Genomic DNA, 26631 nt, shown 5'->3' on the forward strand with positions numbered 1-26631 from the left:
ATTCCTTTTGATGGCTGCATAATATTCCATTGTAAAATTAATACTCATTCTTGACAAAAATCCTCAACAAATCAGGAAGAGAAGGGAATTTCCTCAACCTAATAAAGGGTATTTACAAGGGGCGCCTGGGTGGCTCAGTCGTTAAGCGTCTGCCTTCAGCTCAGGTCATGATCCCGGGGTCCTGGGATTGGATCGAGCCCCGCATCGGGCTCCCTGCTCAGAGGGGAACCTGCTTCTCCCTCTCCCACTCCCCCTGCTTGTGTTCCCTCTCTCACTGTGTCTCTCTGTCAAATAAATAAATAAAATCTTTAAAAAGGGGGGGGGTATTTACAAAAAATCTACAAATGCCATCACACTTAGAATTTACACTTCCAAAGACACTGTTAGGAAAATGAAAAGACAAGTACCAGATTGGGAGAAAAACTTGCATCTCGATTATCTAATAAAGAAATGCATCCAGAATACACAACTCACAACTCATGATAACACAGCCCAATTTTTTTTTTATTTTATTTTTTGGGGTGCCTTTGTGTCTCAGTTGGTTAAGCATCTGACTCTTGGTTTGGCTCAGCCCCATGTCAGGCTCGGCACTCAGTAGGGAGTCTGCTTGTCCCTCTCTGCTCCTCTCTCTCTCTCTCTCTCTTTCTTTTGAGAGAGAGTGTGTGAGCACACAAGCAGGGGGAGTGGGAGAGGGAAAAGCAGGCTCCCATGCAGAGCAGGGAGCCCGATGCAGGGCTTGATCCCAGGAACCTGGGATCATGACCTGAGCCGAAGGCAGATGCTTAACCTACTGAGCCACCCAGGCAGCCCAACACAGCCCAATCAAAAAAAAAAAAAAAAGGATTGCAAGAGATATTTCACCAAAAGAAAACACATGAATGCCTAATAAGCACATGAAAAGATGCTTGTGCGCAAGGAGTTAATACAGAAAGCCTGGAACTGCTATCCTTAGAAAAGTCCTTGTTGTGAGGATTACCATTGATTGGCTAAGAACTTGGAATTCAGGAGCATTCCCACCATTCCCTAATTATAACGGCTCACTGTGTGCAAACAATGTGGTTTATGCGGAACACCTGCTCTTCTGGGAACATGGAATTTTGGTACATGTGAGGTAGGTGGTTCCTACAGGGTGAGCCCTCCAGTAAAAACCCTGGGCCTTGACTCCCTAATGAGATTTCCTGGTAGACAACATTTCACATCTGTTGTCCCAACTCACGGGGGAATTAAGTACAACTGTCTGACTTCACTGAGAGAGGACTTTTGGAAATCTACACCCAGTTTCCTCCAGATTGCACCCCTTGCTCCTTTTCTCTTTGCTAACTTTGCTGTGAGTCCTTTAACTGTAATAAATCATAACCGTGAGTATGACTTCAAGCTCAGTTCTGTGGGTCCTTCTAGCAAATTATGGAACCTGGAGGTAGCCATCAAGACCCCAAACACAAGGGGCGCCTGGGTGGTTAAGTGTCTGCCTTCAGCTCAGGTCATGATCTTAGGGTCCTGGGATCGAGCCCTGTGATGAGCTCCCTGCTCAGTGTGGAGTCTGCTTCTCCTCCTGCCCTGCCCCCCCACTTGTGCACACTGTCTCTCTCTCAAATAAATGCAATCTTTAAAAAAAAAAAAAGGCTCTGCGGGGCGCCTGGGTGGCTCAGTCGTTAAGCGTCTGCCTTCAGCTCAGGTCACGATCCCAGGGTTCTGGGATCAAGCCCCGCATCGGGCTCCCCACTCCGCGGGAAGCCTGCTTCTCCCTCTCCCTCTCCCTCTCCCCCTCCCCCTCCCCTGCTTGTGTTCCCTCTCTCGCTGTGTCTCTCTCTGTCAAATAAATAAAATCTTAAAAAAAAAAAAAGCTCCCTCTCCTCCTGCTTGTGTCCTCTCTTGCTGTGTCTCTCTGTCAAATAAAATCTTTAAAAAAATAAAATAAAATTTAAAAAAAGGACCCCAAACACAAGGCATGATGTCAATAATCATTAGAAATATGCAAATTAGAGCCATAATGAGATTCCACTTCCCAACCATTAAAATGGCTATAGTTCAACACTGTTGCCGAGGATATGAAAAAAGTGGAGCCCTCATATATTGCTGGCAGGACTGTTAAATAGTACGGCTGCTTGATATGAGAAAAGTCTGGCTGTTTCTTAAAATGTTAAACATATACTTAACCATATGATCCAGCAATTCCACTTTTAAGTATTGTTTTAAAAAGAAAATTACAAGCCCAACAGGGTGTCACTTAAACCAAGGTCCCAAACCGGGGCTTACTACCCAATCTAACTGCAGTTTCAACCTCCACCAGAAATGTGGCCTCAACTGGTCAGTGAGGAAATTTTTTCTTTCCATCAGTGCCCATAAGTCTGTCCCCTGGGTCCTCTCCAACCCCCAAGAAAGATAAGGTAATCTGCGAGATAAGACCTCTAGCTCCCTGCCCCTCTCAAACAGCATCATCTGGAACAATCCTTTTCTTTTGCTAATAATTTTCTTGCCCCTGCCTTCCATCTATAAAAACCTTCCATTCTGGGCAACAAGGTAGTTCCATATAAAGTTCCAAGTTCCAATAAACTTGCTAGATGGGATGCTGCATAATTCATGAGTTGTTTAATAAAACCAGTTAGAGCTTCAAATTTATTTGGTTGAATTTTGTTTTTTAACAGTATTTCCTCAAGAGAAATGAGAGGAGCCTGGGTGGCTCAGTTGGTTAAGTGACTTGCCTTCGGCTTCGGTCATGATCTCAGGGTCCTGGGATCAAGCCCTGTGTTGGGCTCCCTGCTCAGTTGGGAGTCAGCTTCTCCCTCTCCCTCTGCCCTTCCCCCATGCTCATGCTCATGCTCTCTCTCTCTCTCTCTCTCATAAATAAATAAAATCTTTAAAAAAAAGAAATGAAAATACATATCTACACAAAAACTTTGATATGAACATTCATGTAGCATTTTTCATAACAGTGACATAAAAACGGGAAACCCCAATTTCCATCACTTAGAGAATGAACAAACAAAATGTAGTCATGCATATTCATACAATGGATATTATTCGCCAATAAAAATAAAGTACTAATACATGCTACAATATGGATGAACCTCAAAAACTATGCTAGGAGAAAGAAACCAGATATTTTCAAAACTATGTATTACGTGATTCCATTTACATGAGATTCCTAGAGAAGGGAAATTTATAGAGACAGAAGGCAAAAGAGTAGTTGCCTGGGTCTCAGGGTAGGAGCAGAAATTGACTACAAACAGACACAATGGAACTTTGTCAATCTTCTGACAAATATTCTAAAATTGAGTTGTGGTGATGGAATTATATACTTATATACAATGGATGAATTTTATAATATGTAAATTATACCTCAATAAAGCTTTTTGAAGTTAAAAAAAAATAGGGGCGCCTGGGTGGCTCAGTCAGTTAAGGTCTGCCTTTGGCTCAGGTCATGATCTTCAGTCCTGGAATCGAGCCCTGCATCGGGGTCCCTGCTCGGCGGGAAGCCTGCTTCTCCCTCTCCTACTCCCCCTGCTTGTGTTCCCTCTCTTGCTGTCTCTCTCTCTGTTAAAAAAGAGATTAAAAAATCTTTAAAAAAAATCAATATCTAATGGTATGCTGTCTATAAGAAACCCACTTTAAATTCAAAAACACAAATAAGAAAGTGAAGGGATAGAAAAAGTTATTCTATGCAAATGGTAATCAAAAGAAAGTAGGAATGGTTATACTTAGACAAAGTATATTTTAAGTCAAAATCTGTTTGTAGGGTACCTGGGTGGCTCAGTCACTTAAGCGTCTGCCTTTCATTTGGTCAGGGTCCAGGTCCTGGAATCCAGCCCCACATCGGGCTCCCTGCTCAGCGAGGAGTCTGCTTCTCTCTCTCCCTCTCCCACTCCCCCTGCTTGTGCTCTCTCACTCGCTCTTTCTCTCTCTCAAATAAATAAATAAAAATATGTTTTAAAATTTTAAAAAATTTAAAAACTGTTTGTAGAGGAGCACCTGGGTGGCTCAGTCAGTTAAGCCTGGGACTCTTGGTTTCAGCTCAGGTCATGATCTCAGGGTCATGAGATTGAGCCCTGCATCGGACTCCATGCTGTGTGTGGAGCCTGCTTGAAATTCTCTCTCTCCCTCTGCCCCCCCACTTAAAAAAAAGAAGAAAAAACCTGTTTCTAGAGACAAAGGTCATTACATAATGCTAAAAGGGTCAACTCAAAAGGAACAATTACAAATACATATCCAACATCAAAGCACCTAAATATGTAAAAAAAAAAAATATATTAATGGACCTGAAAGGAGAGATTGACACCAATACAATAATAGTAGGCTTCATACCCCACTTGCAATAATAGAACATCCAGACAGAAAATCAATAAACAGTGGACTTGAACAACATTATATACCAAAGAGACATATACACTATGAACATAACAGACATATATAAAACTTTTCACCCAACAGCAGAAGAATACACATTCTTCACAAGCACACAGAGAATATTCTCTGGGATAGATCACATGTTAGATCACAAACAAGTCTTAACAAATTTAAGATCAAAATCATATCAAGTATCTTTTCTGAGTACAAAAAAATGAAAGTAGGAGTCAATAACAGCAAGAAAACAAAGTTCACAAATACATGGAAACTAACACACTCTTGAATAAACACTGGGTCAAATAGGAAATCAAGAGGGAATTCAAAAAATATCTTGAGGGACGCCTAGGTGGCTCAGTCGGTTAAGCGTCTGCCTTCAGCTCGGGTCATGATCCCAGGGTCCTGGGATCGAGTCCCACATCGGGCTACTTGCTCCATGGGGAGCCTGCTTCTCCTTCTGCCTGCTGCTCTCCCTGCTTGGGTTCTCTCTCTCTATCTCTATCTCTCTCTGACAGATAAATAAAATCTTTAAAAAAATATATCTTGAGACAAACAAAAGCAAAAACACAACTTACCAAAACTTACGGAATGCAGCAAAAGCAATACTAAGAGGGAAGTTTATAGTGATCAACACCTATATTTAAAAAGAAGATCTGAAAGAAACAACCTAACTTTACAACCCAAGGAACTAGAAAAAAGAATAAACTAAATCCAAAGTCAGCAGAAGGAAAGAAATAATAAAGATCAGACCAGAAGTAAATCAAATAGAGAATAGGAAAAAAAAAATCAACAAAACTAAGAGTTGGGTTTTTTTGAAAAAACAAAACTGGCAAAGTTTTCTTCTTAGCTAGACTAAGAAGAAAAGGAGACTCAAAATCATAAATGAAAAAGGAGACATTACAGTGGGTGTCTCAGAAATAAAAAGGAACATTAGGGACTATTATGAACAATTATATGCATGCAAATTGGATAACCTAGAAGAAATGGCTAAATTCCTAGAAACATATAATCTACCAAGGGTGAATCAAAAAGAAATAGAAAGGGCGCCTGGGTGGCTCAGATGGTTGAGCGTCTGCCTTCGGCTCAGGTCATGATCCCAGGGTCTTGGGATCGAGTCCCGCATCGGGCTCCCTGCTCCTTGAGAGCCTGCTTCTCCCTCTGCCTCCCTCTCTCTCTCTCTCTCTCTCATGAATAAATAAAATCTTTAAAAAAAAAAAAAAAAAGAAATAGAAAGCCTGAACAGGCCAGGCCAATAACAAATAAGGAGGTTGAAGTAGCAATCAAAAATCTCCCCACAGGGGCACCTGGGTGGCTCAGTCAGTTTACGCATCTGCCTTCAGCTCAGGTCATGATCCCAGGGTCCTGGGATCGAGCCCCACATAGGGCTCCCAGCTCAGCATGGAGTCCGTTTCTCCCTCTCCCTCGGCCTGCCACTCCCCCAGCTTGTGCTCTCTGTCAAATAAACAAATAAAATCTTTAAAAAAATTTTTTAAAAACTCCCAACAAAGAAAAATCCAGGACCAGATGGCTTCACTGCTAAAAATTACCGGATTCCAATAAGAATTAATACCAATCATTCTTAAAATTTTCCAAGAATTAAAGGAAAGGGAATACTTCCAAACTTATTTTATGAGGCCAGTGTAAAGATACCACTAGGAAAAGAAAAAAAAAGCTATAGGCCAGTGCCTCTGATGAACATAGATGCAAAAATCCTCAATAAAATACTAGCAAACCAAATTCAAAAACACATCAAAAAGATTATACACAATGGGGCACCTGGGCGGCTCAGTCGTTGAGTGTCTGCCTTCAGCTCAGGTCATGATCCCAGGGTTCTGGGATAGAGTCCTGCATCAGGATCCTTGCCCTCTACCACTCCCCTTGCTTGTGTTCCCTCTCTCGGTCTCTCTGACAAATAAATAAAATTCTTAAAAAAAAAAAAGACAAGAGATAAGTGTTGGTGAGCATGTGGGAAAGAAGGCAACTTTGTGCACTATTGGTGGAATGCAAACTGGTATAGCCACTATGGAAAACAGTATGGGGGTTCTTCAAAAGAATTAAAAACAGACCTACCATATGACTCAATGATCCCACTTCTGGGTATATATCCAAAGGAAACGAAAACACTATCTGGAAAAGATAACCTGTACCCCTCCCCCATTCATTGCAGGATTATTTACAGTAGCCAAGACATGCAAACAAACTAGTCTCCATCAATGGATGAAGAAAGAAAATGTGATATATAGACTATTATATTATGTGATATATAGATTAAATCATATGATTATAGAATATACATTATTCACCCAACAAAACAAAGAAGGAAATCCTGCCATTTGTGACATAAATGGATCTTGAAGGCATGCTGAGTGAAATAAGTCAGACAGACAAATATTATATGATCTCCTTTATATGTGGAATCTAAAAAAACAAACATAGATACAGAAAACAGATTGATGGTTGCCAGAGGCAGGGATTGGGAAGTGGCGAAAAAAGGGTGAAGGTGGTCAAAAGGTACAAACTTCGAATTGTAAGATAAATTAGTTCTGGGATGTAATGTACAACATGGTGCCAATAGTTAGCAGTACTCTATTGTATATTTGAAATTTACCAAGAGTGTAATCTTAAAAGTTCTCATGGCCAAAGGTGGGGGCGGGGCGGGGATTGTAACTACCTGAGGTGATGGATGTTAACTAAACTTATTGTAATCATTTGTCAATATACACATATATCAAATCATTGTCATACACCTAAAACTAATACACTGTTACATATCAGTTATATGTCAGTAAAACTGGGGGGGAAAACCATCACTACAGTCCAACATAAATACTGGAATTTAAATAAATCGAATGCTAATAATAAAGAATCTTCAACTTCTCCAAGGGAGGAGAGAAATAGCTACTATTGATATATTTTAGGTAAATTCTACGTTAATATCTACTTGTAGAATATAGTGTTAGAGAACATTCTTGGTGGCTCATAAAACTCAAAGTGTGTTGTTTTAAACATAAAATCAAAATAAAATTTTACAATTAAAAAAAAGAGGTGCACCTGGGTGGCTCAGTCAGTTAGGCTCCTACCTTCAGCTCAGGTCATGATCCCAGGGTCCTGGGACTGATTCTGGCAGAGGGCTCCTTCCTCAGCAGGGAGACTGCTTCTCCCTCTGCCCCTCCCCCCTGCTTGTGTGCTCTCTCTCACTCTCAAATAATCTTTTAAAAAAATAAAAAATAATAAAAATTTTTAAAAAGAAATGGTGGTTTGTATATACAGTGAAACATTATCCAGCCTTTAAAAAGGAGATCCTGTCATTTCCAACAACATGAATGAACCTGGATGACATTATGCTGAGTGAAATAAACTACACAAAGAAAGAAAAAAGCTTGCAGGATCTCAACTATGTAGAATCTTAAAAAGTCAAGTACATAGTAGTAGAGGGTAGAATGGTGATTTCCGGGCACAAGGAGGTGGAGGAAATGGAGAGATATTGGTCAAAGGGTACAAAGTTGCAGTTATGCAGGATGAGTAAGTGTCGAGAGTTAACCTGCCACACGATGACTGTAGTTAATACTGTATTGAACGCTTAAAATTTGCTGAGTGGATTTCACGTGCTCTCACCACACAGAAAGAGAACTGTAAGGTATGTTAGTCTGACTGCGTTATCATTTCACTATCAAAATCACGTTGTACACCTTAAATATATACAATTTCTATTTTAAAAATAGACAAATTGCATTGCATCATTTAATAGGTGTGTAACTTGGTAAAATTACTTAGCCCCTAGCCCCTCTAAGCTTGGATTTACTCACTTGAAAATAGGGTTGTTTATTCATAGGGTTATCGTGAGGACTGAGCCACTGCATAGGTTCTATACCGTAATTTCCTCGAGCTTTGGGACTCTGATCATAAATTCTGAAGCCTGAGGTTACCGGAAAAGGAGCTGTGAGAAAGGAACTTGCTTCCAAGTGGAAAAAGCACTAACTGGGAGTCAGTCCATCTCCCAGTGGGGATTTACTACCATCTCACCGTGTAGCACTGGGCAGTCACCTAACTTTCCCAGGTCTCACTTTCCTCATCTGCAGTGTTCATTTATCGTGCCCTCGTACGCAGCAAACCAGGGAATCCGAGGAGGCCTCGCTGGGCTGAGAAGTCCGGCCTTCCTCCGCTTCACCTGCGCGCGGCCCTGACCGAAACCCACCGGAGCACACCGCGCTCCGAAAGCGAGCTGAGCTGTGCTGTGCTGGGTGGGGAGACATTTGGCCACGAGATGGCAGCATTCTCCCAACCGACCCAACGTACACTTTGCAACCGTAAACCCAGTTTAAAGAGGAAAACCGGCACCCGACTGCTGGGTTCCCCTTCCATTTTATCTTTCTCGGGTGGCCCAGCTCGGGTTCATTAAGAGAGCAGCTTCTCAAAGCTCCTTGGGCCCTGAGCGCCGAGCGCGGGCGCTCTCGCGAGATCGCCGCCGGAAGTGGGTGGCCGCCGGGACGCCGCGGCTCGGTTCTCCGGAAGGGCAGCTTTTCACCGAAGCTCTGCAGCCACCTGAGCCAGAGCGCTCGCCTCCGAGGAAGAGCTCGCCCCTGCCGCGGCTTTTCCAGCCCAGATCTCTCGCTTTCGGCTGCGCCGACCGCACAGCTGCGCGGCCCGGCCTGCGGAGAGCCCGCCAGCCCCGACCCCGCCCTCCCTCCGCGCTGCAGTTAGGCCGCGCCCTGAGGCCCAGTCCGCGGCGGCTCCGGCGGGTGATGCCAAATACAGCCATGAAGAAAAAGGTGCTGTTGATGGGGAAGAGCGGGTCAGGGAAGACCAGCATGCGGTCGATTATCTTTGCAAATTATATCGCCCGCGACACCCGGCGTCTGGGTGCCACCATTGATGTGGAGCACTCCCACGTCCGATTCCTGGGCAACCTGGTGCTCAACCTGTGGGACTGTGGCGGTCAGGACACCTTCATGGAAAATTACTTCACCAGCCAGCGGGACAACATCTTCCGGAACGTCGAGGTTTTGATTTACGTGTTTGACGTGGAGAGCCGCGAACTGGAAAAGGACATGCATTATTACCAGTCGTGTCTGGAGGCCATCCTCCAGAACTCTCCCGATGCCAAAATCTTCTGCCTGGTGCACAAAATGGATCTGGTTCAGGAGGATCAGCGTGACCTGATTTTTAAAGAGCGAGAGGAAGACCTGAGGCGTTTGTCTCGCCCCCTGGAATGCGCTTGTTTTCGAACCTCCATCTGGGACGAAACGCTCTACAAAGCCTGGTCCAGTATTGTCTATCAGCTGATTCCCAATGTTCAGCAGCTGGAGATGAACCTAAGGAATTTTGCCCAAATTATTGAGGCCGACGAAGTCCTGCTGTTCGAGAGAGCTACGTTCTTGGTCATTTCCCATTACCAGTGCAAAGAGCAGCGTGATGTCCACCGGTTTGAGAAGATCAGCAACATCATTAAGCAGTTCAAGCTGAGCTGCAGTAAATTAGCCGCTTCTTTCCAGAGCATGGAGGTTCGGAATTCTAACTTCGCTGCTTTCATCGACATCTTCACATCAAACACGTACGTGATGGTTGTTATGTCGGATCCGTCGATCCCTTCTGCAGCTACTCTGATCAACATCCGCAATGCCAGGAAACACTTTGAGAAGCTGGAGAGAGTGGATGGTCCCAAGCACAGCCTCCTGATGCGTTGAATATTACCAAATGCCCTTTCTGAAAATGCTGAATTGCCTTTCCCCCCTTCCGCGCATCTTTTTTTTTTTATATTCATAATGTCCTGTGCTTAAAAGTGGGCTTTGACATGTGTGCTGCTTACTCCTTCCATCTTCCTTCCCTACTCCCCCGTCTTTAAACCTTGGACGCTATTTACTCAGCTATCCAGTAGAGCTTCAAGATGGCCTTTCTGAAAAGTTGGTATGGTGTAACACTAAAGTAGGTGGTGTGTGTGTGTGTGCGTGCGTGTGCGCCTTCTGATTACCTGGTTATAATAGATATACACGTTAAAGCCTTTACAGTATCTTCCTGTGTTCCTTACAAGATTGCAAAGATGGAATGTTACTATTTTATCAGCAAGGTATTAAAATGCATTTATAAATCCTTCTTGGCTTCAACCATGAATAAACATTTGCTGTTAGCAATTTAAAATATGGTCTTATTTGAAGTAACTTGAAGGTGGCTAATGTATAAACCTAAAGATTCTGACTGCCCACAAGTAATATTTAACTGGTTAATTTTGTGATCTAGTCCCCAACACCTTAGCGATAGTGAATGGCAGCTGGAAGCAGAGCAACTAAGAGTAGGGGCTCTGAGGCTAGACCACCTGAGTTGAGTTCATATTCTCCCTTCACTTGCTAGCCCTGTGAACTAGGCAAGGTACTTAATTTCATTCTGCTGTTTCCTCATTTGTGAAATGTAGGTAAGAGTAGCTCTACTTTTAGGATTGTTTAAAAAAAAATTAAAACATGGAAAGCACTTAGAATGGTGCCTGACATACTCAGTACTATGTGTCAGCTATCAGTACGACCACCTGAGCCATGCTCCCCCCACCCACCCACCCCTTAAATGCCTACTCCCAAATTACTGAAGCCTAGCTAAATGTTTGAGCCCTTACTAAATGCCACGTACTCAAGTACTTGATGTGTATTATCTTATTGAATCCACAACCTGAGGTAGATTACTTTTATTTCTTAATAGGTGAGAAAACTGATACGACCTTATTAAGGTCATTCAGCTGAACCTAGGCAGTATGATTATAGACCTACCCCTTTCTTGACCATTACTCCCCACTACTTCCTCCATTAACAAAAGTTAATCCTAAAAATCTTAGTTTTTCAGGTGTACACTACACCTTCATATAATTCCCCTAATTTTACAGATTAAGGAAGCTGCAGCCCGGAAAGTTAAGCGACTTCTCAAAGAACAGTGTTTTGTTCACTTTGGGCAAATTCACTTCCCCATCTTTATCTATCTGGAAATTGGTTAATACCGGATCAGTCTTAAGATTGCCAGTTTTTAGGGAAGGAGTCTAAGGTTCCTAATTTGGAGTGGCAATGTGGTACAGTGAAGTCAGAAAACCCTTAAAATGTTCTATTCCAACTGCCTTATGCTTTTAAATGAAATCTAAGTATTTTAGAGCCAGACCTCTCTGATACACTCTTCTCACCATTTTACAAAGGACGCATTACCTTTGAATACAGACATTAAATAGAATAGAGCTTTAGCTTTTCCAAGACCTTTATAGCAGCAGCTGTGGATGACAAAGTCCCTACCTGTGAAGAGCAAGAAGCTATTCAGATCTAAGTTATTAAACTCTTCTACATGGGGCCTTTGGCAGTAAGTTAAAAGACTCAAGATGTGAAAAACTTAAGGATAGATTTCCTTTTTAAAATCATTTTAAAATACCGCATTTAGTAAATCTACTTAAAATGGCAGTAACAAAATACTTTTACCCGAATCACTTAACCTCTCAAATTTCTTTTGTTGATTAAATTACTGGTAGACCTTTATATGTGATCATTCTAGGATGTGCAGGGCATAGTTCTTTTTGATATTATATAGGAAATTCCAGAGCCAGGTGGTATAATATTGAATGTTTATTCAAGGCTATAGTAAAGAGAACATATTTATAAACAGTCCCATAGAGGACTCACAAATATTTTAAATATAGCATGTGGACTGGCACAGTGCCTAAGGTGAAAGCAACTGTGTATCTGCAAGATAATGTAAAAGAGAATTTTACACCTTTGCAAGTACTTTTACATTATGGAAAATTTCCTTAAACATTTGTTTAATTTAGAATTCTAAGAGTAGGGAAAAAAATAAGGTTTCCTTTTATAAAGTTCTCAAGAATTCCTGTTTTTCTCCCTTAGATAAAACTGACTTCATAGATCATGGTAAAAAATGGTTTCAAAATACTTGTATTTTTTCAGTTAAATTCCCCCCAAATGTTTTTGTTTTGTTTTGTTTTGTTTTTTGTTTTTTTGCCTCAAACACTCTTTTATTCCACTTGGTAACATTTTTCATGTTAAATATTACATGCTTCTCCTCTTTAAACATTTAAGACAATTAGGACATTCTGTCATTCGTTACTAAAGTTTCAAGTTGACATGGAAGTCAATTACACACCTTTATCTTACAAATAGTGAATAAAACGAGGTACATTCTGTATCATCTGTGATGAATGTAATGAGAAAAAGTACATTTAGAGCAGTAAGTAGCCCTCTTTACCATTATTTTAATCCCATCACATAGGAGGCAAAGAAAACAATTCCAATACTTAAGTATTTGCTAAAGATGATACATGGCCCTTTGAGGATATGTATGTGTGGACACACACCTCCCACATCTACAAAGGTACGTATGTCCATATGTATATCATCAGTATGACTGGAAAGATCACATACATGCAACCATGAAAAAATATGATAAAAGCACTACGTGAAAAATACTAAATGAATAAAAGATAAACTATAGATTTTAGAGAAGAGCTAAGTCCATGAATATGGAAAGGATTGACTAGGACTTCCAAGGTGGAAGTGACATTTGGTCTGAGCCCTAAAGGACAGCTATAATTATGAATTAAGATTTCTAAAGAACCACGATGAACAAAAGCAGTTCAGTAAAAAAATGGGAAACGATAGTGGAAGGGGAATAGAGAAATCTACATAGGGGACACGATATGCCTTTAAATTTTAACTCTATTCTGGAATTAGCGATAAACCATTAATGGAATTTTAAACTAAGTGATCAAAACAGTCCTAAAGTTAAAAGGCAGCTCTGCAGGCAATACTGGAGAGGGAAGAGCCTGAAGGCAGTTAGGTCATAATCACAATGGTTTAGGAGAAACTGAGAAATCAGAGATATTTTTGTTAATACTACTGGCATATAAAGGACAGGAAAGAAAGCGGAACTCCCAACCTATTCCAGGTATGACTCACTTAACAATGTGGTGTTTGGAAATCCATACTGTCCAGAGATATTTTGATCTTTTGATTCTCAGTAATTAAGGGCCTCCCGCCCTTACTGTTGAAGTTGCACTACCTTATCAATTAACCTCTAAAGCAGTACATATATAATAATACACTTGCTTCTTTAAGGTACCCCAAGGCTAAATGTGACTCTGTATCCCCCCAAGCAGTGCTTCTGAATCTTATTATTGAACCTAAGAATTACCAGGGAAGCATTTTTAAAATGTGGGTTCTTAATCCCCATTTTAGACCTACAGAATCTACAGCTTTTAGGATGTTTCCCAGATGATTCCTTGAGTCCACCTTAGACAAGTCATTTAAGCTCCCTAGCTTCAGTATCACTGTGAAATATGTACAATAACCACTATCTAACAGTAGAGTTATGACAATTGAATGAAACAGTATGTTTTCATGTCTAGGAATGGCCCTGGCACGTTGTGGAAGCTAATAGCCCTACCTCCTCCCTAATACATTAACTCCGGATTTACAGGTTAGTGGGTTTTCTTATGGCAGACTAGAGGATAGTTTTCCAGTTGATCTACAGTCCCTCATTTGTTGTATTAACTAATAAAGGAATATAGCACCCCAGGAGAAACTGCTCTTCCTCTTTCTTTACCACTGCAAAATAAGGAAGTTATATGTGCTTTTCTTTGGTCTTTTCTCACAAAAAGACTGGCCTTCAAACTGGGATCAAACAACTTAGCAAAAGCCCAAAATGAGCCAAGGAAGATGAACAATTAAACCCAACCACCTCCAGAACTCTCCCCTTCAACTTCTCTCCTTATCAGTTTCTTGACAAACGGACAGGTTTTGATGGTTAAGAACTGGGGCTAGACAGAGGGGTACCATAGGTGCTATCACCTTTCTAGTGCATGCGCATTGCTCCTGGTTCAGAGGGCAACAGCATGTATACACTTTGATGGTGGAGACAAGCCATTTTCTCAGCGAAGGGTCATGACAGAGTGAGGCACGTTACTGTTAAGGGAGGCCTCACCTGACTCCCACTCAGTCCACAAGGTCAATCGGAGGCCAACTCCCGTGGCCATATCCTTTAGCCTGGCCTTTTAGTTACTTCTAGGTCTTATGGTATATTAAGGAAGGAAAATAGGGTCAAATCCTAGCTTTACCACTGACTTAACTGTGACACTGAGCAAGTACACCGAATTCAGTTTTCTCAAGTTATTTTGAAGCTATTCATAGGCTGTGGCATACTAATGGTTTTTAAGAAGGAAAGTAAAACAATAAAAATTACCTGCTTTCCCAAAAACCATGCCCCCCAAATAAACCAACAACAGTAAACAGAAACTAATAAATGTTTAATTTACATTTTTTCTGTTAAAATATAAAACTAGGGTTAAATTAAATTCTCAAAGTCTAAATTAGACTAAATATAAACCTGCTGTACAACCCATTGAATGGATTTATAGTTTGACAGTGTTCCTTAAAAGTGTCTAGTCATCTTCCATCTTTTTCCTTTTTTCTAAATTCATTCTGCCCCAGTCTTCACTTATCATCACATATACTTTATTTCATCAAACATTTTCCAGGACCAACGTACTACTTAAATAATCATTAAGCCCGTTTAGAGCTTTCCCAAACTTGAACTTTTCTCACTTTGACTACACATCCCAAGGTACTACTTTTTTCACTTCTTTTGGCTAGTACTATAATGTTCCATAAAGAAACAATAAAAGTTATGTATTTCCCTAAAATGAAAGATCAGTATTCAATGGTTATGTTAACCAGTTAATAAAAGTATATCAAAAACCACTTGTTTGTTAATCAACTGAAATTGTAACATAATAAATTAAACTAATACTTTGCTATTTACTTAATGCTTACAAATTATTCAAGGAATCAAAATGGCTTCACAAAACTTGATGTCTGCTTCCCAAATACTTCACATTTTTTAACCCCAGATCCATACAAGGAGAAAAATCCAAACATACTCTCTTTACCTAAAAACTAAAGTCTGCTAAAAGGCATTATTTAGGATTTTTTAGACCTAGAAAAAGAGTTATACTTCCAACATGTATTTAAATTATAAATCCGTTTTTATCCTGTGACACTGCTTGAAATTTAAGTATATCATAGTTAAATTAACTGGGCTTCTGCTTCATCTCTTCAAGTCTGATGGAAATTCGTTAGCATCAAGGCTCTTATTCAAGATTTCTTCTTCTGCAAAGGTGATTTTAAAAAAGAGAAAAGGATAATCAAACATTACAAAGAAAAAAATTAAACAGGACAAGTTCCAAATAGTAGCAAATTTCAGTCTTCTTAAATAAAATGTTCACATGCAAATGATTATGATAAAAATTACCATTATTCTCACTGAGGTTCCCTCTCTCCAGAGAGTATCAATACATCCCTCTTAGAATACTTTTTAATATACCAGTGTTTAATTATCATGGGAAAATCAGTGATAAATAATGAATCTATATCACCAAATCTATACTTGCTCTAACACGCTTTAAGAACAGGGTTTTTTTTTTTTAATCTCTATGATGAAAATTTTTGACATACAAAAAGAGAATTATCGTCAGCCCAATGTATCCATTATCCAGCTTCAGTAATTAATACTGTTATGTGAACTGTGTCCCCCAGAAAGACATGATGAACTTCTAACCTCAGTACCTCAGAATGCGGCCTTATTTGGAAAGAGGGTCATTCAAGATATAATCATTAGGATGAGGTCATTCTGGAGTAGGGTGGGCACTTAAACCTGTATGACTAGTGGCCTTATAAAGAAGGCACGCAGACACACAAGAGGAGAAAGCCATGTGAAGATGGAGGCAGAGATGAGAGCTGTGCTAACACAAGCCAAGGAACTACCAAGCCAAGGGGCTACCAGAAGCTGGGAAAGGCGAGAAGGATCTTCCTCTGGTGGCTTCAGAGGGACCAAGGCCCTGCTAACACCTTGATTCTGGATTCCAGCCTTCAGAACTTATTGTATCCAAAGACAATAAATTTCTGTTGTTTTAAGGTACCCGGTTTGTGGTACTTTGTATGGCTGCCCCAAGAAACGAATACACTAACCTATCTTGTCACCCATCCCCCTCAAATTTATTTCAAAATAAATTACAGATATATTACTACAAGAATGATATTTAACATACATAGTGCTACTCAACATTTTTAGAACCATCTTCCACTAGCCAAGATTTTGATGAGATTTACTTCTGATTGTATTATGAAAGCAACAGGTTTCAAGTTTTGGTTTTATTTTCCACCCCTGTCCCACACTAAACTATATACCCATCGCTTGAGATTCTGAAAGTACCCATAGAAGTGACAGGTTCACTCTTCTCATCCTAGTCGAAGGAACAAAGAGCATATTTTATCACATTAACAATAAAGATCATGCAACATTCAATGCATACTACTGTTACAAGAGGTTGAGAGAAAAATTCAATAGGTCAATATGCACAGGTCTAGTTAAATCTTACCTTTTAAATTAGGTAGAAGTTCTCCAAGACTACATGGTATTGTGGTTTTCAATCTTTGTTCCACTGGAGAAAACTTAATTAGTGGTGAAAGTGACCGTTTCCTTTCACCGAGGGACATGCGTAAACATGGTTTTGTATAGTCAACATGCAAATCGTGAGTACCCAAAAAGTCAAGCATATCATCTGTTTGCATGTTTGTGGGAAGAGAGCTCAATTCTGGTTTGTGTCCTTCAAGTGTTTCAGGATTAGAAAGGTCACTTTCTTCCCTTTCCTTGAATAGAGATTTTTTCAGAGCCTCATATCTCCGACAAATAGCCTGTAAATTACAGTCCGATTCTGGAGTAGTTGGTCTTTCTCCCACAACATCTTCTGGAAAAATGCCACTGTGCATAGGACTATTTGGCTCCAGTTTAAAATTGGCTTCTGTACTACTGGAGCTATTAAGACTTAAGTTACCAACTTCTTCTGGAAGAGTTTCATGTAATATGCCAAAATCAATATCCTTTAAACTCCTGGAACTAGTTCCACTTGATACTTGAAAAGAGTCCCATAACATACTTTTATGCATGAAAGGCTCCTTGTAAGAAGCCTGCAAGTGGTCAAGAGAAGACTCTTCTTCATTGCTACCCATTACAACTCTCCTAGTACCTACAGCAGGGGAGACTGCTTCTGTTTGGCTAGTTTCTAAAAGCTTGTTCTGTAATGCTGCACACTCCAAACCTTGCTTGCACATTATTTTCTTACTTAACAAATCTGACTGATTTTGTGTCGATGGTCCACCTATGTGACTGGTCACCACATGTTTCTGAGGCACACACTTGAGGCAATCTGAAACAACTTTCTCTTCAGGCAAATGAGAATGGCCAGAATTGGATACAGTGCTTGCTGAGAGAAAGCTGGTCCTGCTAATTTCTCTTGGGTTATGCAACACAGGTAAGGATTCTGGCAATACTTCTTCTCTATGTTCAGCATCCACCTGAATTGGTTCTGTACTTCTGTTATCTTCCATTTCGACAGCTTTTCTCCATGAGCTCCTAATTTCACTTACTAATTAAGGGAAGGGGGGAACACAATTTATTAATATTCCCAAACAGAGCATGCAATTAAAAATTTCATTTCTAGAGCTCAACATAAAGCTACCGACTCACTGTATGTTACACAGATATGCCCACTGGATGACAAGACTCCACAACCAACCAAAGGCCAACAACATGAAAGAACTCCTTCTCCAACTGATCACACACAAATAACAAAAGCTGTCCCTGAAATGTGCATATACTTGCACACAGCACATTAGAAAGACGTTTTCTTATCCGTCTAAGCTAGGATTCAGCAAAATTTTTCTGTAAAGGGCAGACAGTAGTATTTTAGGCTTTGTAGGCCATCGGTCTATGGCGACTACCCAACTGTGCTACTATAACATGAAAGCAACCATAAACAATGTTGACAAATCAGCAAGGCTGTGTTCAATACGACTTTATTTACAAAAACACAGAGGGCAAGCTAGATTTGGTTCACAGCTTGTAGTTTGCTGACCAATGCTAGGTTGTGGCTAGGTTCAACCTGAACTGAAATCAATTTAACTTCAAATATGAATTCAACCAGGATGATGTGCCATACGGACAACAAAATCAGAATTTTGCCAACACAGATTATAGGTTACAAGAAAAAAATACTGGGCAGTCTAGCTAGCTAGAGAGGGGTAGAAACGATTTCTATATACACAATTTTTCGCTGATGTTGCTGGCTGCTGACTGGAAGGACACAGCCTATACATCTACAAATGATGAGCACAGGTCAGATATGGAGGCAGAGGGTTTTTAATTTGTTTTGATTTTATTTATTTTTTAAGATTTTATTTAAATTAATAAATAAATTTATTTATTTATAAATAAACTGAGACACAGAGATACAGAGAAAGAGAGAGCACACGTAGGGGGAGAGGCAGAGGGAGAAGGAGAAGCAGGCTTCCGCAGAGCAGGGAGCCCGATGTGGGGCTTGATCCCAGACCCTGGGACCATGACCTGAACCGAAGGCAGACGCTTAACGACTGAACCACCCAGGCGTCCCTATTTGTTTTGTTTCTAAAGATTTTATATATTTGTGAGAGAGAGGGGGAGAGAGAGCACAAGCAGGGGGAGCAGCGGGCAGAGGGAGAAGCAGGCTTCCCGCTGAGCAGGACCCTGGGATCATGACCTGAGCAGAAAGCAGACGCTTAACTGACTGAGCCACCCAGGCATCCCGGCAGAGGGTGTTTTAAAAGTAGTCAATTGAAATATTTTCTAGGAAAGAGACAAGTAAAACAACAAAAACAAAATTGTAGAGTATCACGGCAAAATAATAGTGCTCACAAGCTGCTGTATCAGTGAGAACACCCACACTTAATACTTCAATAAAAGTCCTTACATCAAAACAAATAAAGAGCTATTGCCATTAAACTGAAAGAGAAAAGAATTTTAAAGTGAGTTTCCAGAAGATATGCCAGACCAGGGTTCTAACAGTAGTAATGTCTAAGAAAGAAAGTAAGTGATAGAAATCATTATTAACTTACTCAAGTTTTCTGGCGTTCGGGGAATTTGGTTCCTTGTTAAGAATGGGTTAGACACTAGAGAATCAACTAGTTCCTCTAATTTTACTTCTTTTCCTTTAGAGGGCTGTGGTGAATCAGATAAAACTGCCCTGGCAACCTAAAACAGAAAAGGTAAAGCAAAAATTACCACATCCATTTGTGGAATACAACAAAAGCCCTGATAAGAACAAATCAGCACCTGCCGGGCAGCAGCCCCTACCACAGCAGACGGCACAAAAAGCCGCCCAAAAACATAGCTCCCAGCTGCTCTGTATCATCTACCTAGGCACAGTCCTGTAAGGTGAACTAAAACATCAAACTGTTTCCACCCTTCTTCTCTTAACTGGATATCCCATTATAAAGGAAAGGTAAAAATCTTTATACCTGAGAAGATTCACAGATAATCCTGACTACACAGTGATCTAAGCTACTACCTGCCACATCTTTGAACTTGACAATTCTGTATCAGCTGAAGTGGCTAGTTTTAAAGCAAGCAGATTTTTCTTAATTATAACCCACCTGCACAGTAACACCTCTATTAACAAATGAAATACACTCTGACAACATACTTCTTTGCCAGAAACCTCATTATGAGACATAAATTAGTGAACAAGGCATAGGAGTACATTCTAAAATAGAGACAGTATACAATTTGAAAACAGCACTGTACAATTTCAATAAAATCGGAAAACAAAAAACATGCACATTAAAAACACTGCCCCAAGAGCCCTAAAAAATATACTTCCTAGAACCATAATCAAATAGACCCCCATTTACCCTCCCCCATGAAAACAGAAGATGTTTTAGAATTCAAACACTAAATATTTCTTGTCACCAACACTACTAAAGAAAATTAATTTCACTTTATTTTCAGAGCTTTATGAGATTTTAGGACTCTCCCCTTCCATCCCAACCCATTCTACTGCTAACATAAATTCTTTTAATTGCAAATGTCTTTCCTTCTATATCAGGAAAGAAAAACAGACTGAACATCTTTTATGTGGAGTCCATCAACCAACAAGGAGAAATCATATAAACCTGAAAGATTTTAAAGTATTTATTGACCATGAAAAGGGTTCAACCTCTTCATGTTACAAACAAGAAAATGACTGACATCCAGCTCTCTTATTTGGACATCATTCACTTACTTTGATCAAGACTGAGATAAAGAAGGGAACTCCAATACCTGAATCAATATGCACTAAACCCAATTTTTCTTTCAGTCTCTCAGGAATATAAAGTAGCTGATTTATTTTCAGGCTCCTTGTCCCAATTCAAACAATGCTAAGGGATGTTGTGGGAAATGTAATAAAAATAACATTAGAGAATGGCTTGAGAATCTGTGTAAACTTCTGCAGTAAATAGTACAATATTACTATCAAGCAACAGTAGCATTATGTAGTCACTTGCTAGTGAAAAGTCACTTGTCAGGAAAACCAAGATCATGAACAATGATGCATTTAATGACTTTTTAAATATTTAGAAAGCAAAAGGATAAACACTATGCTTAGTGATAATATGATATTGCATAGTTTTTGTTCTAACATTCAAAAAAAAGAGGAAGCTTGGCTAAGGAAAAGCAACATTCAGATTATTTTTTTTAAAGCAGATTATTTTAATAGAGTATAATCATTGGTTATATTTATCTAGCAATTTATGTAATGGTTAATTCCAAAAATACCATACCTGTGTTATTTTTATACTTTTGGATGATACTTATAGAAAGGGTTCTAAACCATGGATATAATGTTAAATAAGTTTATATTAATCTATTTCTATTTTTTGGGAGAACCAATTTTGCTTTAACCATGATTTTCATTATCTGTGCCCTCCTTTCCCAAATTAACCCATTAATCAATAATTAACTGTAACTTCACTTATAATCTCAATGCCAATGAGAAAATAATAAATATTTCAGTGTACTTATTATAATCTTTTTCTAACCTCTTCTACCAGATGATCTTGCTCTTTTTGGAATGGATCTCTATTTTTAGCTGGCAGAGACCCTGTAAATGCAGTATTCTCGGTACTCCTTGCAGTATCTGATGATAGAGAGTCTTTCGTTTCAAATTCTGACGTATTCTTAGAAGGTGTTTCACTTCCCTCTCTAGGAGTTCTTATCTTCATGTCCTGAAGAAGACAGACATGTAATGTTAAAACTTTAATGACTATGGCTGATCTTCAATTAGAGGTTCCTGAGTTATCACAAACCTATAAAAGGCTAACATTGTGAAATCATATGTTCACTGGCACAATTAAATAATTCCAATAATTCCATTTTGAAGCAATAGGATATATGTAAATACAAAATAACTGGGAAAGCGGCAAAAATAATATTTTACCGTAAGTTAGTTTGATCAGATTAAAAATTGTTTTAAAATATACCTTTTCAAGTAATCTAACACTGTTTCTATCTGATGATGAAACTGGCTGTGACAGGAAAGAAGCAGGTCTAAAAGGAAAAAAGATAATAAATCCAAATTATAATCAGGAAAGAATTCCATTCACTTGCTATATCTGAATAATTTAAAGAAACTGTCAAAAAATAAAAAAAAATAAACTGTCTGCCCCGTATCTGTCCGTTACGATTTCCCTCAATTCATCCCGGTCATCGAAAGGCAGTTTATTCTAGGGAGGGATGGTGACAATCAGAGCAGTACTTCAGCCCCATTTGTGTATCAGCCTCCCAAACGGCAAACATTTTCCTTAACCACTATATATTTTAAGTCAACAACATTCTTTATGAGGTTGAATGACTTAACACTAGAATCGCATTATTATATTATCCTTAGGCTTCAGATCACAGAATTTCATTGTAACAGAGACTTTAAGATTTTGATCTTTCATGTCCAAAATCAGTTTCTCTTATGCTGAATCTTGCATGATAGCACATACATTACTTACACTTACAGTCAAGTCATAAGGTTGTTCAGTTTCAGTTTGCTGCGTTCTACACATAGCATTCCTTACTCTCTTAGATTCTCTCGCCCTTTTGGATAAACATAAAAACCTTACACATCAATTACAAAATAAGTAATTAAATTTTTAAAGCCATCAAAGCAATAACTTCATCTTCATCTTGAAAGAGCTTTCAAATTCAGTCATGGATGGGGTCTGCTCACTGGTCAAAGCTTTTCTACTCCAGGTAATACAAAAGTCAAGATTACCACGGAGACCACCTTCAATATCAAGTATGTTGGTGCTTTGCTTTCTGTTCACAGCCAGAAGTACAAAAATTAATAGCTTTAAAACATTTCAAGTAGGGCGCCGGGGTAGCTCAGTCGTTAAGCATCTGTCTTCGGCTCAGGTCATGATCCTAGGGTCCTGGGATCGAGCCCCACATCGGGCTCCCTGCTCGGTGGGAAGCCTGCTTCTCCCTCTCCCCCTGCCCCTGCTTGTGTTCCCTCTCTCGCTGTGTCTCTCTCTGTCAAATAAATAAATAAAATCTTTAAAAAATAAAATAAAACATTTCAAGTAACAGCAAATATGCTTTTTCAAACTTTTTCAAATATGAGCTTCTTGGAATCTTTATCTACCTTCCAAACAGAATTCAAGATCACTGAAACTGCTTCAAGGCTCAACTCTACCTCAAGAGAATATAATCTAGATGTCAAAAGAAAAAAATTAATCATCTACTGTGACTTTATCTTAAATTTTCCAAAAAGTAACATTAAAATCATCAAAAAGCGCCCTGAAACAGGGCTAGCAATCTAAGATGCCACTAGGATGCCACCACCAGATTGTGAGCTCCTGGAGGACAAAAGACTATGTCCTTCCTGGCTATTGCCAGGAACTAACACAGTGCCTAGTACTTGGCAGTGCAATACATGTTTGTAACTAACCAATGGATTGACTGAATCAACGAATAAACATCACTTGAGCATGAGGCTCTATGGATAGATGCCACCAAATTTTTCTATTTGGATCATTCTTACAGAGCCTCATAAGAGACAAAAATGGAAATATATTCTCTCCCTTCCTCTCTCCCTTTTCTGAATTGGCAACATGCTATCAGACCTGCTAACATCTCAATCCAAACCAACTTTAAAGCAGCCCTGGCTCAGCCCTTACTCTCTAACCGCTTCCTATGCCAAAACTGAGGGCCACAAAATCCTAGCACTGTAACAGATAAAGAGAGAGTGTTGCTCCCATTATGGGAATTTATCCTAAGGAAAGAGCACACCCAAAAGAAAATAAGAGACGACATGCTTTTTATAGTAGTAAAAGAAACTGAGGAAAATCTAAGAGTCTAAAAAATAAATGTTATTGGGGCGCCTGGGTGGCTCAGTCGTTAAGCGTCTGCCTTCGGCTCAGGTCATGATCCCAGGGTCCTGGGATCGAGCCCCGCATTGGGCTCCCTGCTCAGCAGGAAGCCTGCTTCTCCCTCTCCCACTCCCCCTGCTTGTGTTCCCTCTCTCGCTGTGTCTCTGTCAAAAAAATAAATAAAATCTTTAAAAAAAAAATAAATGTTACAAAGCCATTATAAGTAAAAATCAGTAATATACTGTTAAGAAAACATAAACACACAAAAAACTGTACTTATGGATATTAATGTTTAGAAAATTTTGAGTGGATTCAATTTATATGTTTGTACATAAAGCCCAAAAAACCAACTTGCAAAGAAAGTCTAATAAGTGATTTGTTAGAATTTTAGCTAATTATTCTTCATTTTTATTTTGTTACAATATATCTACAGTTAAAGATACAACAAAGAGAAATTATAAAAAGAGAAAGATATGTGATTAGAATTCAATTTCTAAGACTAAGGACATTTAGTTGGCATGCATGCAAGATCATACTGCCCTATTTCTGAAATGCAATAAAGGAGGAACTGTAGAGGCTAAAAGTCTAAAACTGCACTGCCACCACTAGAAATATCATGGAACCCTCCCTCCTAGAAACCACTGCAAAGAAAGGTAGTGCCCAGAGTGTACAGCAAAGGTACCACCAATCACTGAATTCTGGTTTTAAGTATATGGTAAAGCCTCCATCAGCTCACTCTGATCAAAACCAGCCATGAGATTTATGGAGAAGACAACAGCTATTCTGGTACCCGTGAGTGACAACTGCATGTGAAAGGGCTAATAACACACAGTAATTATGCTAAAAACTACATGCTTTCCATGCTTTTTTCATTAAATAGCTGTTATTGATCATATCCACATACGAATTTCTAAATTAACTACATTGATACTGACATTAAGATGATGCCACTACAAATAACAGCTGAACTACACGCTAAAAAAGGGTATTATTTTAAGTACAGTCTACCTATATTACACATTTTATTTTTATTTTATATTTTATATTTATACTAAACATTTTATTACAAAATACCTTTACAATAAAGAATTCTGAGCAACAAGCTTCTTTCCTCATGACTCAATTCTTCACCTTCTTCTGTTTTGCTATCAAGCAGCAGTAATAATTCATATCCCATTGAGCACTTATTTGTCCCTCACCACCAACAGCCGTCCCCTACACCTCCCCCTTTGATATCCCAAACCTATAATTAAAGTATCAGAAGATAATTAAAAGATCTAACGGCTTGGAAGAGTATAAATCTGGAAATCAAAGTTTATTTTATACAATCTCTTTTTCCTATATTAAGAGAATTCCATGTGAACTAAATTCTTAGGGGCTAAGTGTCTGGCTCCTACTGAATCCTGATAGTATATCTTAGTACAAAACTCTGCTTCAAGAAAGAATCTTGAAGTTCAATGAAGTTCATAAATAAAATCTGATCTATGAATCAATCTACTAACTCCATCAATCTTTAGTCCAGCAAGAGATCTTAATCAAATATTTCATTTGCTCTCTCAAGGAAAGACAAACCAAAAACATAACTGAGATTGGGAAGCAGCAACTATTCCCCTCTAGCATGCTTTAAGAACAACAGTGATAAGTAACTGGGGAAAACAGTGAAGCCCAGTAAATTCACTATCTCGTCAGTGTCAAGTCTTCACAACAGATTTCATTATTTTTCTTTAGGTACTCCGAAAATCAACATCACATCCAGATCTAAAAATAAAAATATAAATACTCCACAAGTAATCCTGACTTCCTGTAAATCAGAAAATTACTGCACAGGAAACTGCCAAGAGCTCAAATTCTTTTTTTTTTTTTTTTTTAAGATTTTATTTATTTACTGGTCAGAGAGAGAGCGAGCGCACGCACACAAGCAGGGGAAGCAGCAGGCAGAGGGAAAAACAGGCTTCCAGCTGAGCAGGGAGCCCAATGCGGGGCTTGATCCCAGTACCCCGGGATCATGACCTGAACCAAAGGCAGACGCTTAACTGACTGAGCCACCCAGGGGTCCCACCAATAGCTCAATTTCACATATAAATTTTGACTCTTGTTACGCTGTCTGAACTTATTAACTTATTAAGAGTATATAGAAGGAAGAGAACTTCAACTCATTTAAAATTTAGAATTTTCTTTTAGAATTATCCTAAGTAAATTGTTTCCATATCTGTGCCTCAATTACATGGGGAAGTTGGACTGAAAGACCCCTATTTAGGTCAAAGGTAGTCAGAAAACAAAAAAAAATAAATAAAACACCCTATTCAGGTGTGTTTGATTGCTACCTAATAATGCTTAGTTTCAAAAAAGAATAAATATATTCCCCAGATGGATTATATACATTTAGATATTTGCTTATATAATCTGGCATCTGTTTTAAGAGCCAAAACAGGATAATAAAGAAAACAGGCAATAAAGAAAATAAGAATACTCCTGAAGGATACTATAATAAACTAAGGTTTAGTTTTTCATATGTTAAATTTTTGGATTAGATTGAATCAGAAGTCTTCCTATTTTTTTTTTAAGCATGGAACTCTTTTTATCAAATAGCATGTAAAACCCCCAACATATATACAGATAAAAAGAACTAGCTGCTCAGGTTGAAAATGGAAAAGGGTTAACCAGTGACGGGCTAAATTAAATTCATCCACGGCACCAGAGGGCGCTACAGAACAGTCTGAAAACTAGGAGACTAGATCTCAAAAGCTCTTAAAACTCTTAAGATTGTCAACAGCCACAAGTGGTTCAAAGAAGTTCACAGACACAAAAAGGCAAAAATTCCCAAGCTTGCATTAAATAATTTCCATACATGCTTTTTTTCTTCAAATATTAGATAATCCCCTATGAATCCCAACATTTAGACAAACAAGAGAAGGGAGAAAAAAATGCCTATGTATCAGAAATGTTGACTCTTTCTTGAAAATGTGGACGCACAGTGGAAAAGTATTCTCTGGTTACGAGAAGAAAATTACAGATGACCCCATCGTAGAGAAGCAAGCAATCAGATGAAGATGAC

At 39.1% G+C, this 26631-nt stretch overlaps 2 protein-coding genes and 1 non-coding gene across 4 annotated transcripts in view; 1 reads left to right on the forward strand and 2 right to left on the reverse strand.

Annotated features, from left to right (window-relative positions):
• Positions 1-8814: 8814 nt before the first annotated feature.
• RRAGA (Ras related GTP binding A) lies at positions 8815-10431 on the forward strand. Its single transcript, XM_025887833.2, has one exon. The coding sequence runs from the start codon at positions 9084-9086 to the stop codon at positions 10023-10025; it is 942 nt and encodes a 313-aa protein (XP_025743618.1). The 5' UTR covers positions 8815-9083; the 3' UTR covers positions 10026-10431.
• Positions 10432-15333: 4902 nt separating this feature from the next.
• Positions 15334-26631, reverse strand: part of HAUS6 (HAUS augmin like complex subunit 6) — a 42238-nt gene continuing 30940 nt past the window's right edge. For both annotated transcript variants that reach the window (XM_025887832.2, XM_073880851.1), the window contains exons 13-17: positions 21699-21765; positions 21258-21443; positions 19296-19431; positions 16745-17791; positions 15334-15476 (exon numbers count right to left, since the gene is read on the reverse strand). In XM_025887832.2, coding sequence (XP_025743617.1) covers positions 15415-15476; positions 16745-17791; positions 19296-19431; positions 21258-21443; positions 21699-21765 — 1498 coding nt within the window. In that variant the 3' untranslated portion in view covers positions 15334-15414. The remainder of the gene's footprint in view (positions 15477-16744; positions 17792-19295; positions 19432-21257; positions 21444-21698; positions 21766-26631) is intronic.
• LOC112836304 (small Cajal body-specific RNA 8) lies at positions 21872-22002 on the reverse strand. Its single transcript, XR_003211452.1, has one exon.

This window comes from Callorhinus ursinus, unplaced genomic scaffold, assembly GCF_003265705.2.
Source record: "Callorhinus ursinus isolate GAN/ISIS: 27379988/994484 unplaced genomic scaffold, GSC_fseal_2.0 scaffold39, whole genome shotgun sequence".
NCBI lineage: Eukaryota > Metazoa > Chordata > Mammalia > Carnivora > Otariidae > Callorhinus > Callorhinus ursinus.

Coding starts and splice junctions, on each gene's coding strand:
- RRAGA (XM_025887833.2), top strand. CDS start 9,084: ATGCCAAATACAGCCATGAAGAAAAAGGTGCTGTTGATGGGGAAGAGC.